This window comes from Danio aesculapii, chromosome 12, assembly GCF_903798145.1.
Source record: "Danio aesculapii chromosome 12, fDanAes4.1, whole genome shotgun sequence".
NCBI lineage: Eukaryota > Metazoa > Chordata > Actinopteri > Cypriniformes > Danionidae > Danio > Danio aesculapii.
The window spans coordinates 26,803,600-26,818,638 of NC_079446.1; the positions used below are offsets into that span (position 1 = coordinate 26,803,600).

At 36.8% G+C, this 15,039-nt stretch overlaps 1 protein-coding gene across 1 annotated transcript in view; it reads left to right on the forward strand.

The window, feature by feature from the left end:
- mta3 (metastasis associated 1 family, member 3) overlaps positions 1-15,039 on the forward strand; it is a 58,856-nt gene that overhangs the window by 15,889 nt on the left and 27,928 nt on the right. The window contains exons 5-9 of the mRNA XM_056469450.1: positions 3,180-3,243; positions 3,316-3,433; positions 10,476-10,578; positions 12,260-12,359; positions 12,458-12,646. Of these exons, the coding sequence (XP_056325425.1) occupies positions 3,180-3,243; positions 3,316-3,433; positions 10,476-10,578; positions 12,260-12,359; positions 12,458-12,646 (574 nt within the window). The remainder of the gene's footprint in view (positions 1-3,179; positions 3,244-3,315; positions 3,434-10,475; positions 10,579-12,259; positions 12,360-12,457; positions 12,647-15,039) is intronic.

Consider the following 15,039-nt stretch of genomic DNA (forward strand, 5'->3'; position numbering starts at 1 on the left):
AAATCAGCTTTCAGGCTCGCTCCTGTTGCTGTTGTCAATCTGGTAACCTGCACTTGCCTGTTTTGAACCAGGCATGCAGTACCTAGTTCAACCATTGGGTGTCAAACTTGCATACTGCACTTTTAAAAGTGCATGTGCTACAAAATCTGACTGCTGGTGATGAAATTTGCATCATGCAAGCTGTACAGATAGCATTTGCATAAAAATCCGTAATTTAAGCTTCATATTTTAATTGACATTAGTAATTGAATCAATGTAGGTTGGTTAGTTTGGCCCTGGTTAGATGTTTTCATTGATGTGGATGATGGTGGTGGGTAAACAGGGACGGAAAGAATTGGACTTGTCAGGTTGTACACCACTTCCAGAAACTGCTGTAAAAAGCATATTGCTATGATGTTGTTTATGTGGTTGACCACGTGGCTGCATATCCACAAAAGACATGTCCACCTGGCACCATCTGAAACATTACTAGGCAAGTTTTTGAAGTTTGGTTTAAAGGTTAAAAAAAAACACACATGCACACAATGTTCTTTTCCCAGTCATGAGTCTAACTTTAGTTTTAGAGTTGTTTTCTGTTTTTGACTTTTGACATTGGCGCAATTGATAGCTGAAGTTTGAGTTTCTCTTTTCCAACCAGTAGCAATTGGGATTTTATTGATTTCTTTTTTCGAAATACAGAAAATATTTTTGCATCAAGGTACTTTGTTAGTAATTTATGGCATATCGATCACTTCTTAAAGGGACGGTTCACCCCAAAATTTAAATAACCTCATCATTTACTCTCTCTGATGTGGTTTTAAACATATGAGTTCAGTCTATTTCTTCACAAAAGAAGGTATTTTGAAAAATGCTGGTTAAAGATATTTTGAAAAATGCTGGATATTTATTTTCATAGTAGGGAAAAAATTACTATGGGAAACATCAACCAGGATTCCTCAAAATTCTTCTAATCCTTTGAAAACTTCCTTTGTGTTCTACAGAAAAAACTCACATTGGTTTTTATATTGTTAAAAGTGGAAAGTGAGTAAATAATGGCAGAGATTTCATTTTTGGGGGGGTTTTACGTAACATTTTTACAAGAGATTGTATTATTGTAATACAATTAAGGCATCGCTTGCTCCCTCCTAAAGATCCCTGGATGAGAACCACTGCCATAATTTCATTAGTCTCATACTGCATTGTATTATCTGTGCTGATATTAGGCATGGGACGATAACCGTTTTCAAGGTTTACCGCGGTTTGTAATATAATGTAATGTGTATTTATATAGCGCATTTATTGTGTATGGCCATATACCCAAAGCGCTTCACAATCATGAGCGAAATCTCTCCACACCACCACCAGTGTGCAGCATCCACTTGGATGATGCGACTGCACACACAGGACAAAGGCGCCAGTGCGGTTACCACACGCTAGCTATTGGTGGAGTGGAGATACAGTGATGCAGGCAATTCAGTGGATGGGGATGATTGGGAGGCCATGATCATAAGGGCCGATGGAGGGAATTTGGCCTGGACACCGGAGTTACACCCCTACTCTTTACGAGAAGTGCCATAGAATTTTTAATAACCACTGAGAGTCAGGACCTCGGTTTAACGTCTCATCTGAAAGACTGACAGTAATGGTGTCCCTTTCACTTATTACTGGGGCATTAGGACTCTCACAGACAGCAAGTTAAGCACCCCCTGCTTGCCTCACTCACACCACTTCCAACAGCAACCAAGTTTTCCCATGTGGTCTCCCATGCAGGTACTGACCAGGCTAAGCCCTGCCTAGTTTCAGAGAGAATCCGGTCTTTGGCTGCAGGGTGATATGGCTGTGACATTGTGGTTTATAAAAGTCAAGGTTTTAACATCGCAAAAATTTAGTTATACCATTTCTAAGGTATATGTAAGTGTTTTTTGTACAATGATTTTAGTTTTTAAGAGCAACAGTATCTTTAGCAGAAAAAGACCCTCCACATCAAAAGCTAATGGTCAGCACATGATTCAGCTGACATTTGAGAAACAAATCGCATATAAACTAACATCCCATGTTGCTATGTGCATTCTAAGTGCTATGCACCTGAACAGTGCAGCGGCTTACCTACTTTATATCCATAGAAAAGAAAGATATCCAAAGATGCTTTTTCAAGGATTAAAGAAATCTGTTTGTAAACTAAGATGACAAGTCAATGATTTATTTAATTTTTTAGCCTGACATGTTTACTGTTCCAACATATTTTAAATATTCAATAGGAACAAAGTGTCTATTTAACATATTTGAGAGCACTAATCACAATAACGTCATATCATAAAACCGTGATATATATATTTTTTATGCAAGGTTTTCATACTTTCAGAATCTTATACCAGTCCATGCCTAGCTGATGTGCTGATTTCTTGTTTTTTGTGTTTAAAGTTAAAATTCGAATTGGTTTTTACATTTAAAATCTGATAATTAGGCTATTAATTTATGCGGAAAGTGGTAGTCTCGCGTAGTTGGCTAAAATGGGTTATCTGTAGTATGTCTAATATATATTTTAACTCATTCCAAAATAGAGTTCTGTCATAATGTCACACACACATCGTTCTCAACCTGAATGGCTTTTGTAGAACACAACTATATTTTAAAGGATTTTTATTCTTATTTTTATTTATTTATTACTTTTACATTTTTTATATTTAAACTCCATAAACAGAAAGCATAATCTTGTGTTATTTTGCCGAACTGTTTCTTTAAATTAGCAGTTTGTAGCTTTGAATAGCACACTTTGAGCATAGCTTCCGCGGCAGTGAAGCTTGTCTGTAGACGTGGCAGTGTTCCTGATTAAAAGCTCTTTCAGAGGAGCAGCGAGTGATTAGCATCCGTTTTTCCACTGTCTAGTAGTCCCATAATGTTTTTGTTCAGCGCTCCCTCATTGTCTTGTGGCTGGCCTTATCTGTTTCCTCTCGCTGCCCTTTCTCCTTTAATTTCCTGAATTTTATTATAGTCCTCTCACCCATCTGCTCTATTCTCACCTTTCCATCTTTGCTCATGTCACCATCACACACTCACACATTCTTGTGCAATCTTGCACCTTGTATCTCTCCCGTTTTACTGCGCGACGCATTAGAGGACCCGTGGAGACAGCTGGATGCAGAACACAGCACATGGGGCTGAGGGTTTTAATCACTTATCTTTTTTTCTGTTGGAAATAGGGGGAAGTGCAGCGTGGCCCTCCTTAACGAGACAGAAGTTGTGCTCTCCTACCTAGAGAAAGAGGTATGTTTTTGTTTTCAGTGCTGTTTTATATCTGTTGTTGATTGTCTAATTCAAGTTTTCATTCTTTTTCAGGACACATTTTTTTACTCATTGGTGTACGACCCAACACAGAAGACGCTATTGGCGGACAAGGGGGAGATTCGCGTTGGTCCACGCTTTCAGGCTGATGTTCCTGAAATGCTACAGGAAGGTAAGATATGCAATGTCTAGTCTGGATTTTATTTAATTGTTTGCATGTGATTTTGAGGCCTGTGACTATATGAGGGTTTCAAAAACATTCAGGCATAAGAAATTGTACCATTTGAAAGACTATGCAGTATTGTTTTACATTTCAATTATTGCACCAGAATACTCTTAGACTCCTCGGAAAATAATAAAACACTATTTATTTCATTTGTATAATTTTCTTTATTGCATTCATCTATGCTTGTTAGGACTGGACGATATGGCCTTTTTAAAGAATCCCATATTTTTTCACAAAAAAATCCAATTTAAATTGATTCCCCCAACAAAACAAATGATTTGATTTAATGGTTATTAACATATATAACCTTTATCATAATTATAATTATTGGACACAAAATGCTAAAGAAAAAAGTTGTCATTTAAAGATCAAATTTCACGAGCTCTATTTATAATTGCATGCAAGACTTTTGTAATAATAATATAAATTACACCATTTTATACAATTACAGTGAAAGTAAACTCATGATAATTAAAAAGAGGACTATGTTAAGATAATTTTTTTCAATGAACATGCGTTCAGAGGTTTATTCGTTGTTATTTTGTGTCACATTAGTTCATATAAATTACTCTCATTAGGCTAGTGGGCTGCATTTTATTGCTTTGGTAGACTAGTCTAGTGCACTGAGTGAGTTTTGTAAGTGTCGATATTTACAGTAATTAACATCTTTTCGGCTGGTGGGTCACATCATTTATCCGGAAACGGAAACGTTGGATTCAACGTTCCAACATTAGATCGGTAACAGTCATAGATATTTACATTAGATATATTTATGGGTAACAATTCCTTTCATATGCGTGTCTTCTTCATAAATTCTTTTCTGTTACTTCTCACTGTGAGAAATACAAGGTGAGACGCACAGTTCCAAATACTCGTGTCTTGCGGTGAATACGTGACTGCGAGCCCTGAGTTGTGACCTTTTTTTTAGCATGCTTGTTTTAAAAATTTTATTTTATTTCAAAAAGCACAACTTTTCTCGCTGCATGTTGTTTGTGCATTTTTATGAACTGGGAACTATGGGAGCCCAGAGGGGAGTGTCTTGAAAACTGATTTTCATTCAAGCAAATCGATGTGAACTTCACACTGGAGTTAATGGATAAATTCGATTTATCGGCCCGCCTTAATGCTTGTATATTATTACATTTTACACAGATGCATTCCCATAGAGAACCATTCCAATCGATCTTTCCAAATAGAGCTATTAAAGCCTTATGGTAAAGTTGTACTCGTATCGCATTATATATCACAGGAAAACAAAATATTGCAATGTCAGATTTCTCCAATATCGTGCAGCCGTAGTTAGTGTATTGTGTTTATCATAGCTATTGGTGTGTTTTTAACGCTGTGGATATTTCACTTTTTTGTCTTTTGTGAGTAACTCAAATGAAGTAAACGAGTCAGAGTTGTTTTTGTGGCTGTTGGAGCAAGTGAGTGAAAATGTATTCTAAAAAAAATGAATGGGGACTTCATAAATGCCACTAAAAATATCCTCCAAATTTAACCTAAAGCTGCAAATATGACCTGCACCATTAAACAAAATCTGTCCAGTCCTGGTTTAAATTGCTAATTCAATAAACTGTGTTTATAATCACTTTATGTACACTCACTGGCAACGTTATTACGTACACCTGTCTAACTGCTCGTTAGTGCCAGACGGGCTGGTCTGAGTATTTCAGAAACTGCTGATCTAATGGGATTTTCAGGCACAACCATTTCTAGGGTTTGCAGGGATGGGTCTGAAAAAGAGAAAATATCCAGTAAGCGGCAGTTCTGTGGGCACAAATGCCTTGTTGATGCCAGAGGTCAGGGGAGAATGACCAGACTGATTCTAGCTGATAGAAAAGCAACAGTAACTCAAACAATCCCTCGTTACAACCGAGGTATGCAGAAGATCATCTCAGAACGCACAACATGTTGAACCTTGAGGCAGATGAGCTACAGCAGCAGAAGGCCACACAGGGTGTCACTCCTATCAGCTAAGAACAGGAAACTGAGTCTACAATTCACGCAGGCTTACTAAAACTGGACAATAGAAGATTGGAAAAATGTTGCCTGATCTGATGAGTCTCGATTTCTGCTGCGACATTCATAAGGTAGGGTCAGAATTTGATGTCAACAACATGAAAGCATGAATCCATCCTGCCTTGTATCAATGGTTCAGGCTGCTGGTGGTGGTGTAATTGTGCAGGGGATATTTTCTTGGCACACTTTGCGTCCATTGGTACCATTTGAGCATCGTGTCAACGTCACAGCGTTTCTGTGTATTGTTGCTGACCATGTCCATCCCTTAATGACCACAGTGTAGCCATCTTCTAATGACTACTTCTAGCAGTATAGCGCGCCATGTCATAAAGCGCAAATCATCTTAGACCGGAGATTTGCATGATGGATGTGCAGCCCACAAATCTGCAGCAACTGCATGATGCTGTCGTATCAATATGGACCAAAATCTCTGAGGAATATTTCCAGTACCTTGTTGAATCTAAACCACGAAGGATTTAGGGCAGTTCCGAAGGCAAAAGAGGATCCAACCCAGTACTAGTAAGGTGTACATATTAAAGTGTCTGGTGAGTGTATATCACAGTCTACAATAAAATCTATACTATTTGAGGATTTATTTTTTTTTTTTTTGGAGATTAAAGTTTAGGATGACGGTTGTTTTTATTTTTTTGATTTATTTATTTTATTTTATTATTTTTAATTATTTTGTTACATTTTTTATTTTATTTATATCTTATTAAAGTATATATCATATTTTTCTGTCATAGTAAAGCACATTGCAGCTGTGCATTAGCAGCATTCGTTGCTTGCTTTTGGAATCTGATTGCTGAGAGCCTTTGATATCTGCAAGGCTCAATAGTAGATTATGATGGTTGCTATTAAAGTGAAGTTGAATGAAAGTGTTGATTGCAGAATTACATTTAGATCATCTCGCATTGCATCAGATATTTCTTTTACTTTTTTGCAGCATTAATGTTACAAGCAAGCATGTTTCTTTAATGTAACAGACAATCAGGGGATTTTAGATTAGTCATCAGTGATGAAGAAATCCACTCACTGAACTGCGCAGTATTGAAAGCTGTCTTATCGTCGACAACAAAGTTCAGATGCAAAGTACAAAAGATTAATTTTGCAGTGTGTTTTTAAAAGTTTTTTTTGTATTGTGATTTGCACTATTAGGATCTCAGCTGGAAGTCAGCATTGAGTTGTGATGAAGCCTATGATATAAAGCCTATATTTGATATTCTTTTTTGCAAAGAGCACAATAGTAAAAAAAGGCTGATGAAATGTAAAGCTGTGGCAAAAAAAATCATTTCAGAAATTGATTCTGTGTTGATTCTGAGATTTTTAAAACGCATCACTATTCCGTTTTGAATCTTCTTTTGAGTTTAGTTTTTACCAGCAGATGGCGGTGTATGTTTTGGAAACAGTTGCACTCTGCCTGCATCCAATTACATGCAAATACCACTTGAACCTGAAATGAATATTAATTATAAAGTTAGAAAATGTTTTAGTGAGCTGTTGTCATTAATCTTGTGATCTTAAAGGCAGCTAACATGACTTTAATTTGAGAATCAACTTCGAAGTAAATGAAAACACAAAAAATAGTTACTTTTCAGTGTTTCAATTAATGTCATATGCTATTTATCACACAAACTTTCAAAGATGTTTTATGAATATTTTATCAGTGGCCCACAATTGTTTTAAAAATGCTATATAAATAACAGTTTGTTTACCAATTTTATAATTTTTTTTAAATGCATCGTCATTCCCTCTTGAATCTACTTTTGAGTTTACTTTTTACCAGCAGATGGCGCTGTATGCTTTGCAAACAGTCATACTCTGCTTGCATCCAATTACTTAAAATACCACTGGAACAAAAAAATTAATATTAATTATCAAGTTAGGAAATGTTGTCTTTTAGTGAGCTGTATTCATTAATCTTGTGACTTTAAAGGCATCTTGCATGACTTTCATTTGAGAATCAACTTCAAACAATCAACAATTAAAAAACCCCAATTAATTTTAAATGTTAAATAATACTAGTGGTGTTAATTAAAGTCATATGCTATTTATCAGAAAAGCTTTCAAAGAAAGAATATTTTATTGTTTGACCATAAAAATTAATTTATAAAAATGCAATGTAAACAATAGTTCTTTGTTTGCAATTTAGAAATCCACAGCCCCAGTCTTTTTCTATTTACTGCTATAAAGAATTATTATCTGTCATGCAGGTGCAGAGTGTAGTACTGCACAACGTTTTGGCCGAAAATCAGGAGACATAAGACAAAACCTCTAAGGTATTTCTTAGATGTCAGCTTGTTATGTCTTTTGGACTGTAGACCTGACCAGATTTAAGATTAAGTTACACTCATTGCTTTTTGTGAAGTGTCTATGGTTTGGGGCTGGAAGGTGATTTACTTTTGTTTCTTAAGAGTAAGGTTTTTTGGCTTAGGAAGTAGTAGTCTTAGACTTGTGCTGCGGTGTTCAAATTTTACGAGTTTGGATCTTGCGCATCGAAGCATCACAAGGAAACTGGCACATTTACAATATTGCAGTGTTCTACCAGCCAAGTGTGAAATTGCTCTTCTGACAATCTGTGACCTTACTATTACCCACGCTATAAGTCTGTGACCCTAGTCCTCTCGCAAACCTAAGAGAGACGATGTCAAGGAAGCACTTTTTAGATTTCGATTTCGACCTGCCTTTTGACAAACTTTTCCATCTATATTGGATACAGCGTGTCAATTTTTAAATTATAATTAAGGGGACAGAGCACTCAAATTAAAACCGTTATCATTTACTCATCTTAAAGGGCCATGAACAACCCCCCACCCCCGCGTCTTAATGGGGTGTTTTCACACTTCTAGTAAAAATCAAGAAAGGGGGTGACTCCAGCTTGGTTTAGGTGGGAGTGTCGAGTTACAAGAGAAGGAAGGATTTGAATGAAAAGGGGGAGTTTCAAGACATGCACTACAGCTGATTTTCACAGCAGCAACACAAACACAGACGCAGGGGGGATAGACAGTAACTACGTTTACATGGACATGAGTAATCAAATGATTTGCTTTAATCTGAATAAGACAATAATATGATTAAGGTGTTTACATGAGTTGCTTTTTAAATGTTTCTTTTATGATACCGTTTTACATGTTATAGCACATAATTCGATTGACATCATTGCGTCATCCACAGTTCCTCCAGAGTCTCATGTAACTTCGGGTGTTTTATTTTTAATTTGTCAATTTTTAACTGCAGTTCAGCACTTTCACTTTCATTCAGGAACATTTCCTGCATGCCCCCCGTGACAAATGAGATATTGGATGCAAGTATGAACTGCTGGAATAGTGTAGTTTCAATGGAATTTTTGATACCACGCGCCATATGGGAGAAAAAAAAACCTCTGCATTTCTCGGTAAATGCAGAGACTCGGTAGATGCAGAGAATAGCGTCAAACAGCTGTGTGTGTATAGACTATCCTGTCACAAAATGTGCTGAAAATCATACCCAGCGAAAATCATACACGATGGTAATAGCTTGATTAAAGTGTTTACATGTTTGCATTCAGAGAGCAGCAATAACAGCGAATCTTTCGGTCTATTATATTGTAGTGATATTAACGTACTGTAAACGTAGTAACTAAATCACTTTAAATTGGGTACGTTTTTAAAAACTGAGAGTACTGCTGACGATACTAACTAACTTCGCCACCTGAATAAACATAAACAAAAAACACCGATCACACACTTACAAATCTGTAGAGGCAGGACAATTAACACAAACTTGAACCGCGTCTTTTTAAAAAGTAGACAAGTAGCAAATCTGGATTTCACCATTTCCAGAAGCAAAAAGCTCTCGGGTAAAAAATGTTCCTTAAAAACACATTTTTGTCCCGTTTTAGCAGACACGTAATCTGTAAGTCAAATGTGGGCCCACACGTAGCAGTGCTCTCATTGCGGGAAAATGAAAACTAAACCTTCGTTGCGGCACATTTATAAACACAACACTGATAACCCATGTCTTGGAACAATTCTTCTTCTACTTGTTTTAATTACGGTTGGCAACACAATGTGACATCTCACTGCCGTCTGAACACTGTAACAGGTCTTCAAAGCTATCATGCATATTAATGAAGTTGCATCTCATTCACAATAGAGCGTGCTAATTGGTTGGAATCAAGTCTTTCTCGTGAATTAATGCTGAAAACTCAAAGACGTCACGTTGTACCAGCCGGTATAGACATCCAGTCTACATGCTGGATTTACACAATGATCTCATGGCCATGACGTAGCTTCAAAATTTATTTTTAAACCGGAAGATCGAATTTGCTCAAATTAATTTCACTATTTAGTGAAATATGTGTCTTAATAGTGTTTTTAGCAACGTGGGACACAGATATGACTGTCAACATCCCAAAAAATGTGTTTTAGTTTTTCGTGACCCTTTAAAGTGGTTCCAAAATGAGTTGGAGTTCTTGCTTCTGTTGAACAACAAAACAATATCATGGAAACCATCAGCCATCGACGGCCGTAGTAGAAACCAATCACAAATTGGATGCTTCTTTAAACAGAATATCTCCTTTTTTTGTTTAACAGAAGATACTGAAACAGGTTTGTGTGACCTATCTCTTTAAACGGTTAAGAAAGAGGTTTCATTTGAACCGATGGCTTCTGACCTTCTCATTTAGAGTGTTTTTCCCTGTCCGTTCAGCATTTATGCAAGGCAGGATTAAGTGCTTTGCTCTTCATTCAAATGACAGGCGGGTGGGCTGATGATGATAATACCTGTCATCATCATCGTTCTTCATGATCTTGCTAAGCAGGCTGTCTTCCATCATTACCTAACGCCAGGTTTGATTTACGTGTTAATTCCCATCGTTTCCACGGGAACAAGTTGCCTAGGTTGTCTTGACCGAAATGTGGATGATGGCAGATTTTACTCAATGGTTTTACGTAGCCAGCTCTGATGAATGTAAATGTTTCTTTAGGAGAAGCCGATGACAGAGACCAGTCCAAACTGGAGATAAAGATGTGGGATCCAGAGTGTCCGCTGACCAACAAACAGATCGACCAGTTTCTTGTGGTTGCTCGGTATGTCTTTGGAGCTTTCTATATTTTATTATCTGTAATTTTAATACAGCAAATATGCATTGTTCTCCATTGTAACATCGTTTTTTAAGCCTTGTAAATGTCTCTTTAAAAGGACAGTACACCTAAAAATGAAGATTTACTCTCCATTTACTAAAAAGCTGCCATTGACATCCATAGTTGGAACAAAAAATCCTATGGAAATCAATGTTTTTCTCCTAACCTTCCTCAGTATATCATCCTTTGTGTTCAACAGAAGAAGTGGAAGATGAGTCAATGATGACAATTTTCATCTTAGCTTGATCTATTTCTTTAATCAGGCACTGAAGTCTGTTTTTGTTAGCATAAACTATATGTTGATGATTTGTAGCGGTTTCTCTCTTAAACCAGTTACTTGCCTCACACTTGTTTGGTTTCTATAGGTCTGCTATTCAACGGTAATTGATATGGCTTTAGGAAAAAATGTATTTTCCCATCCCAGGGAGCAAAATGGACGAGATAACTGAAGTGTACTCAAATTGAATTGATTTGAAAGCTTGTATCCGCCTTTCCAATATCTCTGACAAATGACAAGCGACAGACTGGAAGGCATTCGTTTCATATGGTGGGGAGTTCAGGAGATGCATGAAGCTCTAATCATATGTAAATTTGAGATTGAATTTGAGCTTTGGATACATTGAAACATTTGGACTTCTTAGGCTAGATGGCTTGGATGTCATCTATTTTAACCCAAATTTGACCCCACGTTCTGATCCCTGATTTTTTTGTGGTGTTGTACCCGCTTAAATGTCTGCTTCCAAGATGTTAGAAACAGACGTTTTCTCTTAGCCTCATAATGTTATGTTGCCGTCATGTTGCTGTTTCTTTGCTGTTCTGGTTGTTACCAGGTTATGGAAAAAATAACATGCTCACAACATCCAATCAGATAAGAGGAACAGCAATATGGTGTTTACGATAGCATGGATAAGGCAGCAATTAAAGGCTTAAAAGCACAAACTGTTTCTCGATTCTAAGACTGTATTTGCCTGCAATATACAAATAGTTGCAGACAAATTAAATTTTAGTTACACTAGTAAACTTGAGTAATGTTCCTGTCCCGAGCGTCTCTCACACAGTCCTTATTGTTGAGCCCTGTCGTAATAATACAGTCATGGTGCACAGCAGTAAACCATGGTCGTCCTAAGCTCAAACATACCTTGTTGTCTTTTTATGACAAACAGCCACATGTCAAGTAGCCAGAACAGGATCCGCTGTATTGTTTGCAACTAGCCGGACCATTGGCCCCACAAAGCCCAATGGCTAACTGTCGACTTGGTGTGTCCCAGCCTTTTAGCTGTAAAAGGTGTTGTGTAAACATACCATCAGTAGTGTTTGATTGATCTCTATGTCTATTCTTATTACCAAAGAAACTCAAATATACTCCAAATCAATTGATCCGAGAGTTTGTGAATTGCTATCCAGCCAAGAAATATGTATCTTATTCCAGTTCAAAAAATAAATTTGCAATAAACGGATGCATCATGTTCCCCCCTCATGCTTTTTGTGAACCCATCATATCAGACCCGTGACTCGTTTTCGGGTTTTGACCCATGAGTTTGTAACCTCTGCCGTAGAAGCCACTGTAAAGTGTGTCAGCGAGGAAACTGATGGCATAATTAAATTTGCATGATGAAACTGTGTGCAGAGCGGTTGGTACGTTTGCCCGGGCATTGGACTGCAGCAGCTCCGTCAGACAGCCCAGCTTACACATGAGCGCCGCGGCAGCCTCACGAGACATCACACTGGTACCCGTCCCATCAGCACCATCTGTCTCTCACTCTCTCTATATCCACCAGAGATGTGAAAACCCTGATTAATTCTTTTCCTGTCTCGCTTTCTGAAGTTTCATGCTATGGACACACTGCATCGGCATGGCTATGACCTGTCCAGTGCTCTCAGCGTTCTTGTTCCTCAAGGTGGGCCAGTCTTGTGTCGGGATGAGATGGAGGAGTGGAGCTCGTCAGAGGCCAATCTGTTTGAAGAGGCCCTGGAGAAATACGGCAAAGACTTCAACGATATCCGGCAAGACTTTGTGAGTAAAATCAGAAAGTGACTGTTTACTGTGTGATTCACTCATGCAATTTTTGGTAGCACTTTATTTTACCGTAGAGGGCGGTGTTTTTCAAAAGCATTGTAAGCCTAAGTTGATCGTAGAATCATTGTCACTAGTACACATCTGTGCACTTTTCATAGATATTACATAAAGTGAGTAATAACTAGGCAGTCAAGAATTCTGTTAATCTCTCTAAATTATTAGGTGAACTTAAAATATGGCCCAATCTTATTACCCATTAGAATGTGTTTCTCAGTGTAGTAGTAATAATAGTAATCATAATCATACAAATAGCAATAATTATGATCAAAATTATAGAATAATTATGTAATCTAGAATTTAAGAAATAATCAGTTTTTTTCTGTTTTAAATGGGCATAAAAGAGAATTTGACAAAATTATTGGTTTACTGAAAATTAATTCCATAAGCTGTGAACTCATAAAAAGTTAAAGTTGCTTATAAGTTTCATAACTGAAATTTAAGTTCATTTTTAGATGCTACGAGTGTGATATTGTGTTTATACAACTGTTCGACGACATAATCATTTATATATTGAAGAAAATCAAGCATGGAAGGACTCAAAAGTCCTTTTGTATAAGGAACTACTTTCTTTTGCCATTCATTCACATCTGCAGCTGACGTCAGAACAGCAGAAATCGTTGCTACATCACAAACGTCACTTTAGAGCTAGTTTTTGAATGATTCTCTAGCATAATGTCTAAAGTGAACACAAAACAGGTGATTTTGTTGACATTTTAAGGTTTTAAGGCTGAAGAAATTTCCCAGTATTTTTTTTGTTGCAATCAGGATATCACAATAATTAACCCTGAAAACCCTGAAAAGCAATGCAAACACTACCAGAAAACACTAAACACATGCGTGCATTTCTTTCTTTCTTTTTACTGAACTAATCTCCAGTAACAAAAACAGAAGACTCATTAGAAACAAACAGATGGCCAACCAAAAACTCAGGGTTATACAAAGAGTGGCCAACACAAAATACACACATTCCTGATATACGAGTCCTATCTCACACTCAACACACTACAATTACAATGGAATAAATACAGCACTACAACATACAAAAGAGAGAGATAAACTTAGAATGTCATTTACCAGTTTTTAATGAATTGATCAGCTGTAGTTTGAAGTTTTATGCTGAGTTTTTCTCTTTTAAGGGCTTATTATGTGTTCTTATTATCGCCATCTTGTGAATGGACAATGTCAACCATCTTTGCTCTGCTCAGTATGACATGATGGATACCGATGTGATGTATCTTTGAAATGATAAATATTTAAAATAGGCACTATCCTCAAAAATAAACTGCATAGTTGCAATCTAAATAACTACATTCTCACCTAAAAAAGCCTCAAAATTACATTATGTTGTCCAACAGATGCAATATTTGTCAAACTGTAGTCCTCTGCTTGCCACTCATATGGGGGAGTAATACAAAAAAGTGAAGAGGCTGTACGAGCTCCGATATTGCAGATTCATGAACCAGATTGAACTGTCGTGTATGCCTTTATATGGCAAATTTTTACTTAAAGATATTTTTATTCGACTAGCAAGTTTGTTTTGGACCGGAAATGACACAGGCTTCTTCCAAAAGATAATAAGACTGTACCAGAGGCATCATTGTGGAAGACCGTATTTCTCAGCTTATGTTTACATTTGAACAAAACATGAAGAAAGAATTTGCCAGGGGTAATAATAATAAGACTGTTTGTGTGTGTTCACTATTTTTTGTTTTTATGTATGTTTGTGTTTCATTATATTTAAGTATACACAGCACAAACACATACATTATGTAAATGCAAACCTTTATTTTGGATGTGATTATTCACAATTAATTGTTTGACAGCACTACTAAAAGTCATGTAACTATAAAAATAAAGTCTAAAAAATTAAAAATGAAATGACGGGAGGAAAAAACAGATTTTTTTAGGGTTCATACTATGTCAAGGAAGATACATTTCATTACTTTTATTTATAATCTTTGCTCACGACTTTGCCATGAGCTATTTTGTTACTTAACAGCCACAAAAGAGTTGCTAAAAGGTGAACCGAGAATCATTATGAAATCAAATCATGAGATGTCTAAATATTCTCACCCCTAGAAGAAAAAGATGTCTTGTGAGGCGCTGAAGGGCAAAATAAGGACAGTTTAAACAGGATAAGTGGTTCTGTTTTTAAAAAAAAAAAAAAAAGGCAAAATTAAACCGTTCAGAGCTGCAAAGCAAAAAAAAAAAAGTCCTTCAAATGACAGGATGGAGGAGCCACAGCTCAGATGAAGTGAAGACATTATTTGAGGCTGAGCGATGGGAAGATTGGAGCAGCTGAAAGGATTTGGTTTTGGAGCGTGTTTCTT